Source organism: Chlorocebus sabaeus, chromosome 7, assembly GCF_047675955.1.
Source record: "Chlorocebus sabaeus isolate Y175 chromosome 7, mChlSab1.0.hap1, whole genome shotgun sequence".
Taxonomy (NCBI): Eukaryota; Metazoa; Chordata; class Mammalia; order Primates; family Cercopithecidae; genus Chlorocebus; species Chlorocebus sabaeus.
Window position 1 is genome coordinate 122,445,666 of NC_132910.1, and position 20,081 is coordinate 122,465,746.

The 20,081-nt window shown below is 36.5% G+C and overlaps 1 protein-coding gene across 1 annotated transcript; it reads right to left on the bottom strand.

Annotated features, from left to right (window-relative positions):
* Positions 1-1,450: 1,450 nt before the first annotated feature.
* Positions 1,451-3,300, bottom strand: LOC119620166 (uncharacterized). The gene has a single exon (XM_037987001.2). It carries the CDS (start codon positions 2,499-2,501, stop codon positions 2,010-2,012), a length of 492 nt encoding a protein of 163 aa, XP_037842929.2. The 5' UTR covers positions 2,502-3,300; the 3' UTR covers positions 1,451-2,009.
* Between the last annotated feature and the right edge of the window lie 16,781 nt (positions 3,301-20,081).

Genomic DNA, 20,081 nt, shown 5'->3' on the forward strand with positions numbered 1-20,081 from the left:
AACCGCCCAGCTGAGTCTATTCAATGCACAGAATCATAAGAGAAATAGTAAAATAATTTGTTTTAAGTGGCTACATTTTGAAGTAGAGAGATAACTGAAACAACGTCCTTCTGTTTCCTTAAATATAGGGTTTATATTTGGCTCAATTTAAGGTTCGTACCAAGCACCTTTGGTAATTTATTTCAGTTGTCTTTATGTTGCATTTTCAACTAGAGTGTAAGTTATTCAAAGTCACTGAATATCACTCTGTTTTCTTTCCATGTGTCCCTATAGCTATTAGTACATTATTAGCGGCATGGGACTCTGATAACCTGAGGTTGCCAGTTGAATCCTAACAGAATGGGAGGGCAAATAGAGCATAGAACAGGTGTCTTTCTATATAAGTCAAAATTTAAAAGACCATGTCCATGTGCATTATATATATATTATATACACATATATTATACATACATTATATTACATCTAATATAATATGTGATATGCACATATATTATATACATACAATATCCACACACATTAATATTGGCATTTAATCTGGATTGTCTGAGCAAAAAAGTTAACTGTCATCTGGAGTTTTTTTGTTTGTAAACTAAACCTAAAATATCAGTTTTAGACACATTGTCATCTGTTGGTAATTTACATGAGGAATACTGAAAGAATACCAGACTGAAGGGAAAAGAGAAATTATGCTCTAAATCAAAAACAAATAATATACAGAAAAGGAGAAAAAGCTAAAGTTATGGTCTGGAACTATGCTGTAAAACAGAGGTGAACATAGTAATTTTCTCCTTTCAGTTTCTACCATGTATTCCGCAGGTACTTGATTGGGGAAGTAACAGTGATTATGTCCACTCACTGTAATTAATGATTTTATCTGAATGGATGCTGTATGCAAGACCGTTTACTAGTTTAACAGTAATGAAGCATGTTTCAACTCAACACCCTGGATTCAACAAATAGAATGATAGTATGCCCATTCCTGATCCAAGACTATTTTTTAAGGTATTGTTTAAAATGTGAGAGATTTTATTTTTTTTTAATTCCAAGTTCATTTTTGAGTTATTTAACTTTGAAAAGCAATAACTGTATCAGTACTTAAAAATATATCCAATATAATTAAATGATTCTCTAAATTTATTTCCTTGAGCACCTGACAATATTCCCAGGAAACCTCTCCCTGCTATGTTGCTTCCCAGAATTCATATTTCTGTGTTTCAAAACTGCACTTGCTCAGAGAGAAAAAGAAGGGTAGAAAATAATGCAGACTACAAAAGGCAAAGTGTATGCGTGGGGGTGGGGGTGAAGAATTAAGTCTCTTACACTGTAGATTAAGTTGCATTTATATAAAATTTAAAGGTAATTGGTCTTGATATAAAGGACACATTCAACAACATGTATTAAATATGTTTTCATTCTATTTTAAAATTCAAGTGATTCACAAAAACACATATTACAACATAGCCCTTTATTGATGCATACAGTCCATTTACATTGTTCAAATACATTTTGAATTTCTAATGGGAACAGTTTAAGGCATAACTCTTCCCACTCAAATCTAGGTCTTTCTCAAGTGAGACGCTAGAGTGAGAGAGAGTAGAAAGGGGAGGAAGAGATAGGGCGAGCAGAAAAGGAGGGAGTGCCAGAGGTGAGGGTGAGAAAGAAGAAAGAAGGGAAAGAGAAAATACAGTCTGAAGTCCACAGGCTTATCTATCCCACGCATGTCTACCCCAAGCATGTGGACATCATATCCAGGTTGTAACAAAGAGGTGACTATGGCGTTTCTTTTTGGCTCTAGACAGGCGCATTCAGCCTGCATTGCATGCATGTCTGTCACCTCATCTAAGTCCCCATTCCTTCTGGAGTTGTGAGCTCCAGATCCAAGAGCGCCCAAGGCACGGTGCTGGGCACGCTGTCCCTTCGTGAGGCTGCCACAGGTTCCTGCGAGTGCGGTCAGGGGCGTTGGTGCATTGACATGTTAGGCGGAGGGAGGAGTGCCATCTGCCAGAGTCTTATCTGGGTCCCCACGTTTCCTGGCCATCGCGGAGGAGTGTGCGAGGACAGGTAGCCCTCGCAGTGACAAGGCGCGCGGAGTGCGGTCGTGCAAGGCGGGGGAGGAGCGGGGTGGCACTGCCAAATCTTAACCGGGGCCCCGGGTGTTTGCAGACCCGAAGAGAGCCGCCTTGGGTCTCCACGGTGTCCTCCAGCAGCTGCTGCCTGAGAACTCTGAGCCTCAGCTCTACCTTGCTTCGGGATCCTCTTCCTCCTCCTTCCCCACCCCCTACCTGGCCCGAACGGCGGGACGCGCGGCCCGGGGGATCCCCTCTCCCCGGGACCGGCCCAGCCCCGGGTCGCCTCCACCTCCCGCAGCTGCCGCGCCACGGCTCGCCGCGCTCCAGCCGACACCATGGAGGAATTCCTGGGACACCCGCCTGCAGCCGACGACTTTTCCCCTGGAATCTCTGGCCTGGCGCCCTTTGAGTGAGATGACGGGGTACTGGCATCCCTGTCGGTCCCAGATTACCCGGAAAAGCCCTGGCAGGGAAAGAGAGGACCCCTGCAGGCTGGGAGCTCCCACTCCTCCTCCAGCGTCACGCTCGCCCTCCGCCGCTGCCTCGCGTCCGGGTCTGTTTATATAGCGTCTGGAGGCCGGGCGGCATTGCCCACCCCCGCCAGGCGGCCCGCCCTCCCTTCCCGGGCTCCGGGCTCCCGCACGTGGCAGACACCAGCTACGTCTCCGCGGAAGGCAGGCGCCGGGGAGTGGGGTGCGGGCGGCCGGGTGCAGCCGCGGCGCATCTCCGCCTTCCGCTCCTCCTCGCAGCGCCCTCGCCCGCTTCCAAGCCCAGCACAGACTTCGGTTTCTCCGCCTCCATCCCCTTTACGAGAAGAGGAGATTAAAAAATATTGCCCTTTAGGTGCTTGTGATGGTCCTGTGGGTTAGTTCAGTTGCCGGAAAAGAATGGTAACATGAACAGCGGAGCGTGAGAGCGTCACCGGGGGAAGGGACGAGATTGATGGGCAGAGCGCTCACTTCTCAGAGGATCGCATTCCTAGGACCGCGCGAGGAAGGGACGTCGCGGCGCCACCACTTCCTGGCTGGACTCCGCTGACATCTGTAGCCTCCTTTCCACCAGGTGCCCGGGGCTCCCAGCCTCTGCCTGCAGAGGAGCGTGTAGACAGCGCGCGAAGGTCCAGGAGTTCGTGGACCTCCAGCCGAACCAGAGTTCTGCCTGGATCCCGGTGGAGTCCCTGCATCCCGGTGGAGCCCGCAGGCAAGCTGGCTCCGGAGGGAGTTGAACTTGAGTTCAGGTGGGTTATCCCAAGGGGAGCACTGGAAAAGATGTTCAGGGAAGACGAGGAAGGTGACGCTGTTCCAATGTCAAAAGCGGACACTTTTCTTCTTGACACTTGAAGGGGTTGAGCCAGTTCTCTCTCCTAACCCGCTCCACCCCGACCAAGCCCTCCTACACTAAGGGGGTGGGGGGCGAACAACAACAGCAGCAACAAAAACTCCCATTTACCTAAGTTATCTAGCATGCTGTTGACTTTTTCGTAACTTACCTTTAGTCAATGAAACGACCATATTTACTCCATTGCTTTATATTAATGGAGGTCAATGAGCTTAATGATTTCCTCAGTCAAGTCATTTATTTCTAAGCCAATAGATAATGCCTTCGTCATAGTTTTCTGGGGGGAAAGTAACTGTGCGTTTGTTCTGCAGATGGCCAACTCCCTCTGAATCGTGCAGATTGGTGCTGAGCACGCAACAAAAGTTTGTAGCTTCTCAGTTTCTGGTGCTTCGCAGGGGAGAGGAAAGGAATTTGACACTAAACACAAGAAGCAGTCAGGGAGCCATCTCCTTTAACTTTTCTTCTCTGTTACCATTTGCAATGAAGAGGAAACAGAAGAGATTTCTGCAGATGACTTTGTTATTCACGGTGGCTTTAATTTTCCTGCCTAACATTGGTCTCTGGTCTCTGTACAAGGATAAGCACCTGGTGAAGTCAGCGGAACCCGGGGAGCAGCAGGTAAGTGCCACCCAGAGAAAGATCACAGAAGGATTGGTAAGGCAGTGATACTGGGGCAGGGACTCCAGAAACCCGGTGTGGGATCGCCTTGGGTTTTCCCCCAGGTCTTGACAAAGCTGATTATTACAAGACTTTAGAGACTTTGGGGTTTAAGCAAGTAGCTGTTTTAAGATTGCAGTCAGTAACATCGTGACGTGTACAACTAGTAAAGAAGTGTAAGAGAGGTCAAGAAGAAAAGAAGATAATCTTTCACCGTTGGTCTTAGGTTGATTTTGGCTTGAGGTGGATGAAAGGTAACTGTTTAGCTATGGAGGTGGGAGTGGGTTTGGTGCAAGTTTAGTGACAAGGATAGGTTTTTGGTTTCCATTTGGCATGCAAGTCTATGTTCGGGTGAATGAGGCCAACTAAATCTTTAAGATTGTGAAGTGGTTCTTTAAAAATCAAGCTACACTTTTCAGTATTTTGGTTGTAAATTGTGCTTAGCAACAGCTTTTTACCCTGTCGAAACTTAAAGTCTCTCTTTCGTCTCCCCTGTTGCTAAGGTGCTGCCATGGGGTACACAGGCAGAGTTATTAAGGATGTTCATTCCGTTTCACAGTCGCTTGATAACAGTATGTTGCTAACAGCTTGCTGTCATATTGGAAACACCCATACTAAAGATATGCAGTATAATATGTTTTCTTTCTACTTAATATGTTACTCATTAGTATGTATATACCTCATGACTTAACATGAACCAAAATAACTGTGTTCCCAAGTGAACAATAATGAAAACGAGACTTCCCAAAATGTTGATGAAAATCAATGTTGTCGAACTCCTTGTTTATTAATAAATAAAATAGCTTCCATAATTAAACTTTTAACAACAGAATGCAGCCTTCTTCATGATATTGATATACCACTGTTTCAGTTAGTCCTGTGCATCGTCTTGGAATATTAATATTCTTATTTTCAAGGGTCATCACCCATGAACACTCTGTACTTTCCACACATAGAAAATGTTGAAGTAGTCCATTCCTGGAAAACAGCAATATATAGTAATAGCCATTAAATATTTGCTCTTATACTTAATGAAGTTTAATTTTCTTTTTGCACAGTGGTTAGTTGTGAAATATAAAGAGGTAATCTGCTTTTTCATCATGACAAAAAGTCATTACCAGTCTCTAAACTTTAAAGAGAATGAGTAGTCCAAGGATTTTCAGTGGATTGTTATTTTGAGGATAAATGTTGACATATTTTCATTTAGATGTTAATATTTATTATGCTTTCTAATAGGAATTCAGCTTTGCTTTGAAGTATATTCTGTTTTGTCATTCCAGTGAAAAAAAGAAGATGGACACTTTGGATGTGAAACTTTTTTTGTTCTTATTTACATCATTCAACCCTTGATGTAAAACAGGATTTTAGTAACTTTAGTAGTCAATATGCTATTGTGTAAAATCTGCATTCCATGTTGGTAAAATAAGAAAGGCAAAATTATTTTTTTCTTGAAATTTGCTAATTCAATTAGCAATAACCATCTGAAGTATTTGCTGGTATAGCTAACATAAAACACTAATTAATTTTATTAATGAGATTCTTACAACTTTCACGTTGGCTCTATTAATTTTGACCCTGAATGAGAAAATTGTTTGTCTAGTAGCATAAAAAAAATACTGTGACAGTTTAACTCTCTGATCTGTCATTATTATAATTAAGACTGTTTCCTTATTTCTGGTTCTTCTGTAGTGCAAATGATACTTAATTTCAGGTAATAAAGTAATGGGTATAAAAGACATGGGGTGGCAAGAGAAGTTTCATATACTGTAGAATAAATAACTGAGATTGATGGATATGGCATGACCTTCTAATTTAATAACCCTATGCAAAGCCTTTGAAACCAAGTGGGAAAGAAAGTAAACCCTAAAATGAAAGTCAATCATCTACTTTAATATTACCTAAATAGCAGTTTTAAAACTGTTATTTTTAAAGTTATTTTAACTGTTAAAAAATATATTACCTAAATAACAGTTTTAAAACTGTTATTTTAACAGTTTAAAACTAATACTTTTTATAGATTAAAATATAAAATTTAAAAGGTAGAAATTAATTGATTACTTACTGAAAGATAGAATTCATTGTAAACTAGAAACAGTTCTCATTGGTTTTATTCTATTATTTATTATAATTAGAAGGAAAATTAGGATAATTTGTCCTCAATAAGCAAGTTTTGGGTAAGTAAGAGTTAAGTAATTAATATTTATATTGGAACAAATAAAAAGCAACTTTTCAAACATGCTTAATATTGTGATGTAATATTTGGCTAATGTATATATATTTCAATGTTAGCAAGGTGACTAAACATATAGGTTTTTACATTGAAACATAATTTGGCTAGTGGGTAATATGTTATTTCAATTTAGCAATTAATTTTTAAAGGACATTTTCATGGTTAATTGCTAAATGTTCTCCAGAAACCATTTATTACCGTATTTCTCTCCAAGTTGCAAAATGCTGAGGGTGAGGATAATGTGCAGATCGAAGCACTGACAGCAATAAGTACTGATGCTAGTCAAACAAGTCACGTGCCCAAATGAGTGAACTATTTTCACAGCACTTATGTGTAAAACAGCCAGGGGTTCTAGTTCTAAGTACCATGTGGTAGTGGTCATAAGAACTGAAAAACTTGCACAGTTTTAAATAGTTTAATTATTAGAAAAGGTTACAGGGGAAAAAATTAATGTGTGGGAATTCAAAATTATGGAATGGCTAGTACTTTTAAAATATGCATTATTTATATTTTAGCAGATCATATCACTAGTAATTTTTCTATCTAGTATTGAGTATAAATTGTACTAATTCTGCAATCTGAACTAAATAAAATTAAGGGAAATGAAACAGGAAACACTGATGGGAACCACATGGATTAATTTTCACAATATTTAGTATTTAACATATTTTGTCTGTCTGATTACACATTAATAGTTTGTATTTTCTAGACCTTCATTTAAAAATAAATTTAAGATAACTTTCTAATATTTAAAAATTTTCTGCATCTATGTTGCAGAAAATGAAACAAAGATGTAAAAATTACCAAGTTATTTATTTCAAAGTTTTTCTTTTTCCTTTGCTCTCAGAAAACCAAAGAGGATCGATACAACAGTTTTAATAACACAATGTAATTAAAAGCTTTTTACGGTTTGGGCTCTGCAAACTTGAAATCAAGTCACTGAAATAAATATGAAGTTTTTGAGATTTTAAGATTTCATAAAAATTATAAAGTGTTTTAAATTTTTATTTAGATGTTGTTACATTATTATAATTGTGATATGTTATTTTCAATAGACTTAATTTTGTCTCTTTTTTTGTTATTGGGATGAAATAAGTATCTCCTTTATGTCATTTAGAAATATATATGTATATTAAAAGAATCTATTGATAATATATTTAGCTGAGAAAGATTGCTATATAATCACTGTACAGTAATTCTTAGCTTCACTTTTCTGTTTAAACATTTCAAATGCTCCTCTTCTCTTGTTTTAGCTGTATTTGAATTAAATACCACTTACATATTTAGGTAATAAGTTGTGAATTAGGATGACATATAGAATAATACTATACTTTAGAACAAAACTACTATATCCAGTCTTATTGTGTTTCTCTTTTCTTAATCACTTATTCAAGAATATGTGAAAAAAACCTAGCACCAAATACTTTTTCCTAAATACATTTTTAAAAACTCCAAATTCCAAAAAAAAAGTAATGGTAATAGTAATTTAACAACTAACTTGGAAATAATATTAATTACAGATATAATTCAAGAATATTTAGAATATGAAGAGGATCTTGCAACTTTTGAAATAAAAATGAGGGCCAAAATCTTATAATTTTAAAACAGACTCTCTTAGAACTGTTCAGAATGATTTTAGAAGCTTATCTTGTCCTAGATTTTCTACCACATTAAAAAAAAAAAAAAAAAGCCTAGGTCCTCTATGTCTCTTTGAAATTGTGGAATCTTATTATTTATTTGAATTTCAGAATTTCTATTTTTAAAGTAGGGCTATTCGTGCGTGTCACATAACGAGATGAATAAAGTCCTGAGAGATCACACCTTATATGTGGAAAATATTGTGAGGTAATGCATTGTTTCTGTCAGATTCACTTGTAAACTGTGCTTGACAGATATGTGACTTTACCTCCATTAAAAAAAATAACTCTGAAGGGGATACCTTAGCATCTTTGTCTAATTCATCTAATGTTAACCAGCCCTGCACTGCAGGGGGAGCCTTCTTTTTGAACAAAAATTTTTTTCCAGTGACTTTTAAAACTTGTCTTATAACATGAAAATATCAGGTAATTGGTGCCCAGTGTATGCAAACTGTCTTATGCATTATTTTTTATTACGCTGATCACTAATGCTGTAAAATATGTCTGCGTTCCTTTTTCAGCAAATACCTTAGAATTTGGAAGAGCTAAGGACAGGAGGAAAAATTCACACCTACATGCAGGATGGCACATTATCAATACACTAGATGTGAAATGACACATTAGTTTGAGCCACAGTGTTCTTAATTAGCTAAGATGTAGATTTGAAATTAGGGTTTTAAAGGACCTTTTCTTGAATTTATGGAAAATCCATTCAGAATCACTACAGGGTGGCACCACACGGAACACTGTAACAAGTATCTTAATTATTTGCTGTGACCTGGTAGATCACTACATGATTAGTTCATCACATTGCCCCATGGGAGATAGAGTGTAAAACAGTCTTCTGTTCACAATCTGGTAACAAAAAAAGAAAGATGATTTTTTTCCCCTCTGTTCATTTCTGAGTTGGACAAGCTGTGCTGAATCAATTAGCTTCCTATAAGTTTTTCCTATAAAAGGAGCCAAATCAAGTTGGAATATATAGGAAAAGGGTGAGAAAGGTTGAGTGATTTAAGTGGTGTAGAAGAAAGGATTGAATTTTTTTGTTTGTTTGCCAGTAGTAGCCATGACAACCCTTAGAAAGTTTGCAGCCATGTCTCTCCTTGCAACATTTTTACACAAATGAAAGACAAGCTAAGGGACATCAGCAAGAACATTACAGGAGGAGATAAAACTTAAAATTACGAGAAGGCATCACAAGATGTAAGTGGAATATAGAATCAGACTTAGATATGTTTGGTGCATCATGCATTCCCATTTCTCCCTTGATTGGCTTGCTTATGGGGAAGAGTTTTAGCTCTGGAAACTTCAGATCTTTCAAACCATCTAAGGAGACCATATTCTTTTCTTTTGCTCATATTTATATGTGTTTACAAAATTACTGTTATTAAACAAAGGTGCAAATGTGCAAAGAAATAGAAGGTTCTGAAGATCACAGTAAAGACGCACTGTCCTAAACTTGCTCTCCTTATCACTTCACTCTACAGCTAATGAGTTCTAAATTATCTCAAAGTGTAATTGTAATGCTTGAATCGACAACAAAAAACAACAAATAAAAAACCTGTGTGCTCTGGAAATATGTATTTAGATAGACACAAAAATATATCTATATAGGGTTCATTTAAAGGTTGTAAAGAAGGACAAGCATTCACAAAACTTCAAGATATCATTAACTCTAACTTTCTTCACCAATGTATTGATGTCTGTCACTGCTTAACAAGCCAAATGGCATCAGAAAGAGGGTAAACAAATAAAGGTATATTTCGGGTTAATGATGAATTCAAGGTAAAGCACATCAGTGTTTCCACCAAGCTTTTTGCTTCCAGTGTGGTAGGATAAAAAGATGTGGACTGAATTATTGGTACCATCAAATTAAATGTATTTGTTTTATTAATTCATTTAGCCACAGACATACACATATACATATACCCATATGCATAGTTTCACTTATAAAGAAAAATTAAATCCACCCAACTGTTTTGTTTTCTGCAATATTTTTAACTTCCATAACTTGTTGTTTTTTCTATTGCTTTGAATCCACAATAGGTAGTTAGGAGAATCTGAAGCACCATTGAAATGAATTATTCTAGAAAAGTATGCAGAAAGATAAAGAAAATACATCGATCTCTAGAAGTGCTTACATCTACTTAGCAAGTGTGAAACTCACAATGAGTTTTTAGTCTGTTAGTGTGGCACAGATTACAAATAGGAGAGTCACTGTTATAATGTAATATAATTAACACAATTCTGCTTGTTATAGAGCATGATAATAGCTACCACCTGTCTTAAGGACTGGTGGTTTCTCAATAAGGACTAAGAAGGCTAATTTTGAATTATTTCAAGTATTCAAATTTTCATGGACTATGATTTCAATACTTGAAATCTAGAAATCTGGAGAAAATTGTAATAGTTTTGAATGTTTCCATCATATTAAAAATGACCAAATTGTTAGGTGTGCCACCTAAGTTTTAGTAGGTGGCCTTTCCTTTTCCCTCATATATTTATTTATTTTTCCACAAGACAAGGTCTCACTCTGTCACCCTGACTAGAGTGTAGTGGTACAATTGTAGCTCACTGCAGCCTCACCGTCCTGGGCTCAAGCAGTCCTCCTGCCTCAGCCTTCCAAGTAGCTGGGACACAGGCGGGCGCCATGATACCTGGATAACTTTAAAATTTTTTTTTTTGTAGAGACGGGGTCTCACTATGTTACCCAGGCTGGTCTCCAACTCCTGGTGTCAAGAGATCCCCCCACTTCAGCCTCCCAAAGTGCTGGGATTGCAAGCATGAGCCCCCACTCCCAACCCTTTGCCCTTATTTCTGACGTGTCTCCCCAGCTGGAAAATCCAACTGAACTTAAAGAGAAATATCAGAATTTCTGTAGTACTGAGTCTTGTTCTTTTTTAGTAGGTCAGCATGTAGTCTCTATAATCAAATTATTTGGGCTTACAAATTCTGGCTTAGTACGTTGTGACATTTAAGAACTTATGGATCTTCCCTAGATCAGTTTTCTTATTAATAAAATGAAAGTGATAATACCTTTTTTTGTAGTGTTATAATGAGGATTAAACGCTTAGCATCTTTAACAGCATGTAACAAGGCTTAACGGATACATATATTGTTATTACACACAAGTGTTTATAAACAATCATTGCCTTTACTAAGGTAATTAGTGTTTGTTTCATAAATATTTACAGATGCCTTCTCTTTTAGAGGCATTGTCAAGAGAGCACAGCAGAGCAATGTCACTGATGTGTTGAATCTAGTAGGGAGGACTGTTGAATAAGTCAATAGAGTTTTAGAAACTAAAAGGACATTTTTCTCAACATTTAGGATTTCATGCTTAAGGATAAGTTGATAAGTTTAATTTTTTTATATTATTGTTAATTACAAAAATTACTAAAACTAGTTCTTGATATATTGTATTGAAAACTATCCCAAAGTTGAAGTTTTTTAATAAAAAAAAGAAAAAAGAGAAGCAATATTTCTTTGTAGTGACTACTCTCATTTCCTATAAAAATAAAGCCCATGACTCACATATAAGCATTTTTTTTCTTCTTCTTACTAATTACAGGCAAGAAACTGAGAACTACTTTTGTTGTTGCTGTTTAAATCTTGGTCATGAGTTTGACTGGATTATTCAGGAGAAAAAAGTTAAAAAGTAGAATAAAGACTCTCAAAATCATTCAGCTACTTTATGGAGTTAGCATTTTTTTCAGTAGAGTTAGAGGACAGATAAAACATATTGCATTGTGGCAGTTCTTCTTATAAAAATTACACAGGGTTTGCATTAAGCAAGGGGGAGTTCAGATATTTCAAGTTCGTATGTTGGCCTCATTCCCTTACAGAAGTATGTAATTGTGGGCATGCTACTTAACATGTTTAAACCTCAGTTCCACACATGGAAACACAAAAATTACCTCGTAATAGGGTAGCTAAGAGAAATAATTGGATTACATGTTTAAATTGCTTGGTACATAGTAAATAATGAGGGAAGCTTTACGAATAGCAATCTATACCTTCTTGACTTTTTAGAACATCCATTTGAAGGTAGTAAGTAACCTTAAATATTGTGTGTACCTAATAAAGATATAATAAAATATATAAAACCTACTACTATCAATTTTTCTTTTATTGTTGATACAATATTTTTTTGGATATGCAATACACGCACCACACTGGGATAGATCCTGAGGGAGATAAGCAATGAAACCATAAATCTGTTTACAATTAACTTAGAATCTATTAGTTAAGAAAGGCAAGTACACAATTTAATATAAGGCTGGATTACATGGCTTTACAATAAATACATGCTCATATCATTTAGAGTTTAGAAGAGGTAAAAAAAATATGTAAGTTATTGTGTGATGTTTGTAGGTGGTTCCACTCTAAGTCCTCTGTATCTTTAGTATTTAATCATCCCCCAAATTCATTGAGAGGCTCTTCTGCATAACTGAATTCACAAGTAAGGAAGGCGCAAAGACAGAATTTGAGTCCATGAGCTCTGGATTTATAGAAAGAGAAACTAATTGGCAATGTTAACAGCCACATTGTTTAAGGGTTTCAAAAGGTTATTAGGCTTGAATAATTCGTTCCTGGTATTCTCTTGATTATAGTTACACACAATTATAGAAATTTAAACAAAATTATACTAGATTAAATGGTAAGACTAAATATTTAACTAAAATATCTTACATTTTTAAGATGGATAAAAGATACTGGTGAGGTCAGCGTTGATGTAAATGGCTGGATGTGGAACCCTGGTTGGTAAGATACAAGTCAGAAGAAGGCTGATGCCCCGAGAGATTAAGGGGACAGTCTCAAGGAGGATGGAGGTAGTCAACTGAAATAAAGCAAAAAGAGAAGCAGCAGTGGTTATTATCTAAAAGGTAAATTTAGAGTCTGTGCTTTTAATAGTTGGAATGTTTCTCCTGGCAGGAATGTCTGAGATTTTTTTTCCCAGGCAGATATCTTACTACTTTAGAGAAGTAATTAAAAATTTCTGAAATAGCCTATACACTGTAAAAATATATATATATATATATGTATATACACACACACACATATATAATAGATGTCTTAGCTAGAAAGACGACAGATGGGTAATCAGATATTTATTATAGTTTATATAATCTTATGAAAAAGATTGAAGGCTATAGTACTGAAAGGAGATGTTAGGAAATCATACAGCCACCTTGTCAATAAGTAAGCAAGCTACCTGTCAACATAAATGCTGATGATGACCAGACACACAGCGTGAAGGAAACAAACAAATAAACAAGCAAGAGCGTACTTAAGTATAATATTGTAAGTGGGGATAGATGGGAGGATGGTGGTACTTATTGCAACTAATATTCAGTTGCCAAAAATACTAAGATAATATATTAATAATAAAAGGATAAATTGATTATAATAAAAGTAAAAATAAAAGTCTACACATTTATAAACTTTAAGGTCACATTTATTGAGCTTCTAACATTTCTCTGACACTGTATTAAACTGCTCTTAAGTCCTCAACACAAATCCATTATATATATATATAAAATAGTACTATCTTATATCACAAATGCAAAGAGATTAAAAAAAAACTTGTCAGGGTAGTACAGGAATTTTTCTATCAGTGTCAACTATTGAGATTATATAAAGTTCACCATATATTACAACTACATCGGAAATATCTTAGATCATTGCAACACAAGAAATGATATAATCATTTAACTATGAAAGTCAATATGCACAGTGGTGAAGGGCATGGACACTAGCTCCAGATTCCCTGGTGTTAGCTCCAGTTCCATTATTTAACTACTCAAAGACCTTGATCAAGTTACTTATCTTCCCTGTGTCTTAGATTTCTCATTTCTAAAAAGAATATAAAAATAGTGTCTACTGGATTTAGCTGGTGTAAGGTTTTAATAAGTTAATCTGCATAAAATGCTTAGAAAACTGGATTGTACATGTTAACTATTTAAAATGTTATCTATTGTTACTTGTTAGAATTCTAGAAAATTAAGATTGGAAAAAGAGAAAAAGCATGTTCCTATTATTACTTGTTAGAATTCTAGAAAGTTAAGATTGGAAAAAGAGAAAAAACATGTTCCCACACACTTTCTTTCATGAACCATCATGAATATGATTCCCTTTTTGGATACACTTTTGCATTTTTATTTTTATTTTTTGTTTCTAGATCCATCAATGCCTCTTGATATTTTTGCATTTTTAAAGTAGTTTTTAAAAGTGTTTGAATCATGTTTAACTTCTTTCACTTTTTAAATTTTTGAGTAGACCATACAGAAAATAATATGGCACTTATTTTAAAAGATTTTGTAACTTGAACTAAGGTCGCATGTGGTCCCACATGTCAGAAGCAAACTAAATTTCAACAGAGAATGTAGCTCTTCCCAGAATATACAATCAGCAACGAATGCTATTTTGATGACCTTTCCCCTCATATTTCTAGTTCTGTTCTCACTACATGGTGTTAATTTCTGAACATGTATTCTGCCCTCAGGGAAAAAACAATCTTTTTTAAATTGTGTCATTAAATCAGTCTAGTTTCCAAAGACAATTATAGAAGAATGTCTTTAGGGCTGAATACGTCATTATTTCATCTAACTTGAGTTTTAAGGTTGTTGTTTTGGTTGCATCCAACAGTCAGGTAGAATTGGAAAAATCAAGAATGATGCAGTTGGAGACCACAGTTGAGTAACTTGATGAAGGAAGTGCTTTCTCACGCCCTCTTCTAGTGCTTCCAAGAAGCCAGCTGGCCAGAAAGACAGGGGAATGGAAAACTGTGTAAAACTAAGTGGTAGGGGAAGATAAAAATGCTTCTGTTCCCTAACCGAGTGAATTTTACCATTTTTTAGATAGCCTAGCAGAATGGTGTCAGATTAACAACTACATAATGAAATTGTCCCCCCTCTTCACTTACATAGAAACTTTTAACTTTTCTTTCACAAGCCAAAGGAAATTACATTTTTTGGAAGATCCTTGGCATTCCAAGACAAAGATCTTGAGTTCTAATATATGAAATACAGAGAGGAAAGTAAGCATCAGGGAAACCAATAGATAGAGTTCAAAAAAAGTGTAGAAACACAAGCAACTCTATCACTTTACACCTCTTCTCTCCTCTTCTTGGCTTCTTAGAGCCTTCTCTTTTCCTCCTTTTCCTTTAAAAGACAAGTTTCACATAGGATTGATTTGATCAATTATTAGCCCAATGAATAGATGAAAGCTGAGACACTTCAAAAACTGGAATATTTTGCATCATAAAAAACATTCTGTTGAGCATAACCATATTTCCAAGTGTTACAATGTGTGTGATGTGAGAAATATTTTTTAGCTCAAGGCTTCTACTGTTGCTCTTTGTTGTCACTGGTTTGTTTGTAATGCTGGAACCTGTTACTTTATTCCAAACTAGACAATCAGAAAGTAAATGTAGCTTAGTTGTGTCACCTTAACAGAGACAATCTTTCATAAGTTAAAAGTATAAACTGGCACAGTGAAACATAAACTACCTGAAAAGAATCATTCTACATTTTCCTATTCAGTTCTCTTCCTCATTTTCGGAAACTGCTTTTTCCAGTCTTCTTTCTCTCTTCAAATCTCCCGTGCCACCACCTCTTTTATCATGCTTAGCAGGTAGCCTTCCTTTATTCTTCACTGTGACTATAGGATTTTCATTTGGGGAGAACCACGACTCATGTCATCAAACCAGAAAGCACTGCCATTTGCATGGGTGTTTTCCCAATTCTCTACTTGCCTCCTGTTACTATGGAAAAACATCCCTAGCTTTAAGATAAATATGGAACCTCTATCCAGACTATGAATCACAACTTTCTTTAGGAACGTCCACATATTTTGTTTTTCTTCTCGTTCATTTATTTTCAGCCTTTTCCTCTCAAAACATCCCTCACAATAATATTGAAACATGCTGAGGTTTCTCCCACTATTGGAGGGGGTAGGGGAGCCATTCCTGACTTGCCATTTCTACCCACCTCAGGCTGAATCCGACTCCTGCTAATGTACATTAACCCCTTTTGCCAATACCATCAGTAATCTCTAAGTAGTTGTTTCAAAGCTGCATATCATTAGTCGTATTACTTGTTAGAAATTAGATTAACACTCCTACCAAAAACAATCTTCTTCATCTGAGAAGAGGTGGTGAGGTGGGAGATTTGAGGGGAGAAGGGGTTGGAGAAACAGCTTTTGGAAAACAGAAAAGAGAGTGGAACAGGAAAACGTAGAGTGATGTGTGCTGGTAATTCAGGCTTCTCGGTGCACACCCCTATTTTAATTCTTCTGTTTTCACTGCCATTCCCAACCAACACCCATACTCACGTACATTTGCCAGTGTCCTTTACAGACTCCTACTTGTGTTCTTTTCCTAAAAATATGCTCATCGGGAGTGTCAACCTTAAATAATGAGATTCAGAAACTATTAAGTATAGAGTTGACTCAAATGCAAAACTTGAGAACAGCCACCTGGAAACATGGACTCCAAATGAATGGAATCAGTGTTCCAAAGTGGAAACGTTAAGGCTACGCTTTATATAGGCAGAGATTAAAAAAAAAGGTCCAACAGCGTTACATTTGCCATACAAGACTAGTGCATATGCCACAGCTATTTGATTGGTTACAGACTGCTACATTACAAGAAAGATTACTTTATTACTCTGTGAATAGAGGCAATGATCTAAGGGGATCTTATGGCTGCCACTGATTGGTCTTAATTATTTACAGGAGAAAGGTAGAAGTTGCGACTGCATGCTCTGTGACTCAGGGTGCATAGTCACACTCTTCTCAAGGCTCAGAAAATTTAAAGTTGCAACAGCTTTAAGTTTGAATTATGTAATTTCACAGGGGTTTGTACAATTACTTTTTGTTCTGCACTCTCCCTGGGAGCATCGCTCACAGGCCTTCAGAATTGCAGTTATCAAATTTAGGATGGTGACTCTCAGATTATTGTCTCTAATCCAAATTTCCCTCCTTGCGATATGAACCACATATGAAGCTAAAATCTAGAAACATATATTTTAAATGTTGGAAGTCTGAAATTAAATTCCTTTCATTCTCTATACCTTTCCTCCTTCTCTGTATCTTATCTTATCTAAAGGAAATAACCTGGCTACTATTCCAGCGTTCAAGCTGAAAGTTGATCACTGTCTTTGTTACCTTCATTATCTTTACTCTCAGATTCAATTGAATGCTAAGTATAGTTGGCCTGCCACTGCATAAGTTTGAACATAGGTTTGAACTGCATAGGTACACTTATCTGTGGATTTTTTTCAATAAATACATTGGACTTTTTTTGGAGATTTTCAGAAAATTTGAAAAAAACTTGCAGATAAACCATGTACTTTGGTAATATAAAAAAGTTATGTTATGAATACATAAAATATATGTAGGTAATAGTCTATTTCATGTGCTACCATAAAAATACACAGAAATCTATTATAAAAAGTGAAAAAAAATTATCACAAGTTATAATACACTTACAGACCATACCTGGCACCATTCACAATCAAAAGAAATGTAAACAAATATAAAGATGCAGTATTGGATTATAATTGCATGAAATTAACTGTTATACATACTGTACTACTGCAGTAATTTCATGGCCACTCCTCGTGCTATTACAGTCAGTTCAAGTATCAGGAGCATCTGCTTAAAACACTATGTGATGCTAATCACTTGGAGAAGTGAGCAGTTCATCTGTCTAGTAAATTGCTATCTCAGTAAAACATGATATCACAATTCTGTCATATTTCTGGTCATGTTTAGTGTAAAAACCATAACCATGAATAGCACCATGGGACCCAAATTGCCACTGGTGATGCTGGAAGTACTTCTAAGAAGCAGAGGAGAGTCATGACATTACAAGACAAAGTAGAATTGTTTGATGTGTACCACAGATGGAAGTCCACAGCTGCAGTTGCCTGTCATTTCAGACAATTCATCTTATAAACAAATAAAATAAACTTATGGTATTGACAAATACAATGCAGTATACTACATGTCTTTTCCTCATGCCTTTTCTGTTTGTTTATTAGATGGAGTCTCCCTCCGTCACCCAGGCTGAAGTGCAGTGGCTCAATCTCTGCTTACTGCAACTTCTGCAGATTTTTGAGTGCACAAGGGGTCAATTCCCCTAGAACCAGCATTTTTCGGTGGTCATCTGTACTAGCAGTACTTCCTACAATATCTCTCTTGAATCCATCCACATCTCTTTATAACCCTCGCCAGTATCCTAGTTGGGATCACCTTAAAAACTTTCCTGGAGTTCCGTGAGACACCCTCCGAAGGATACTCTGCCTCCAGCTTGCTCTCAAGTTCACCCTCACAGCAGCCAGAGCTGTTTATCCAAGGTGCTTAACTGAGCGGGCTACTCCATTCTTAAATCTCTTTATTGGACTCTTACACCTTCAGATAAAAACTTGGTTTCTTTAATGCAGCTTACCCTGAGTCTTCTTGATATGCACCCACATCTGATTGATCACTATTTCATTACCAAGTCTCCCTAAGGCTCAACTATTTTGAGCTTCTTTTAGTTTCCTGAGAGTATCATACTTTTTTCCCCTGGAATTTGAACATATGTTCTCTGCAGTTTTGCCTGGTTAATTTCTAGTTTTCGTCCAGCGGTCTCTGGGAAACTTTCCTGATCTCTCATGTTTGCATTAGACACAACAGTTTGATGTTAGATCTTCTTTTTCTGCCCTTATAATGGTACTTATCGGTCTGAATGTCAACTACCTCTTTAGATAGTTTATTCTCTATTAATCAGCATGTTTCTTAAACACAGTAGTGGGTAGGATGGTGACACCTAAGAAGATATGCTCATGTACCAATCCCTGAAACCTTTGAGTATTACCTTATTTGGAAAAATGGTTATTGCAAATGTAATTAATTTGAAGGTCTTAAAATGCAGAGATCATTCTAGATTATCTGCCCTAAATTATAGGTCCTAAATTCAATCAGAAGTCTTCTTATAAAAGACATACTGGAGAATTTGGTGCACAGATTAAAAGACACAGACAGAAGACGTAGATGAGATATGAAGACAGAGACGGAGATTACAATGATGCAGCCCTAAGTCAGACAGATACCAAGGAGAAGGCAATGTGCAGATGAAGGCAGGAATTAGAGTGATGTGGCCACAAGCCAAAGAACTCAAGAAATGCCAACAACCACCAGAGCTCGAAGAGGCAAGGAAGGATTCTCTAATAGAACTTCCAAAGGTAGTGCATCCCTGCCAACACCTTGATTTCAGATTTCTGGTCTCCTGAACTATGGAAGCATAAACTTTTGTATTTTTAAGCTGCCTAGTTTGTGGTGATTGGCTACAGCAATCCCAGGAAGCTCATACAATCAGGAATTGTCTGTCTTTTTTCGTCTTTTTACTTACGGTGCCTAGCATTATCTGACCACAAATTAGGTACTTGATAAATATTTCTTGAAATAATTAAGTGTCAAAAAGTTGTCTTTTACACATTGAATTTATTTGAGTTGAACTATATGTATACAAAAAATAAGAGTATACACAGTCCAAATACGTATAAATATCGTATAGGTACTGCCAAATATGAATAGAAGAAAGTACACAGTTGTCATTCTCATGAGTTAATGTTCCATTTGCATATTTTTGTTCTGTCAACCTTATCCTGACTAAATATGCTATTATGTCAAGACTTGACTGATCTTGATACTGAATATTATAAGATTTCATCAAACATATTGACCTCTGACTATGCTGTAGAAGATATGGATTATTTTAATAGCTTTCTTAAAAAGAAGATAGTCACATCCAGACAAGCCAATGATAACACAAATAACAAATATAACCATTGAATTTGCTCTTTCTTTAATTATGCGATTTCTGTTGTATCACATTTACTATAAAATGCGTAGGCACAATGTGTGTCTACATTTAAATAACTACCATGGCGATTTAGGAAAAGCTTATTTTTAAAACTTTACTAATCTTTTAAAAAAGCGTGTAGTTGACTGAGTTCATTAATACACAATACAAGTGACCATGAAGCAGCACACTTCATTAAAAGAAGTAATTTTGGGAATACAGACTGATATATTTCAAGGGGCTTATTTTAATTTGAATGCTTCAGACCTTAAGACTTCTATTAGTTTGATTCTCCAGCA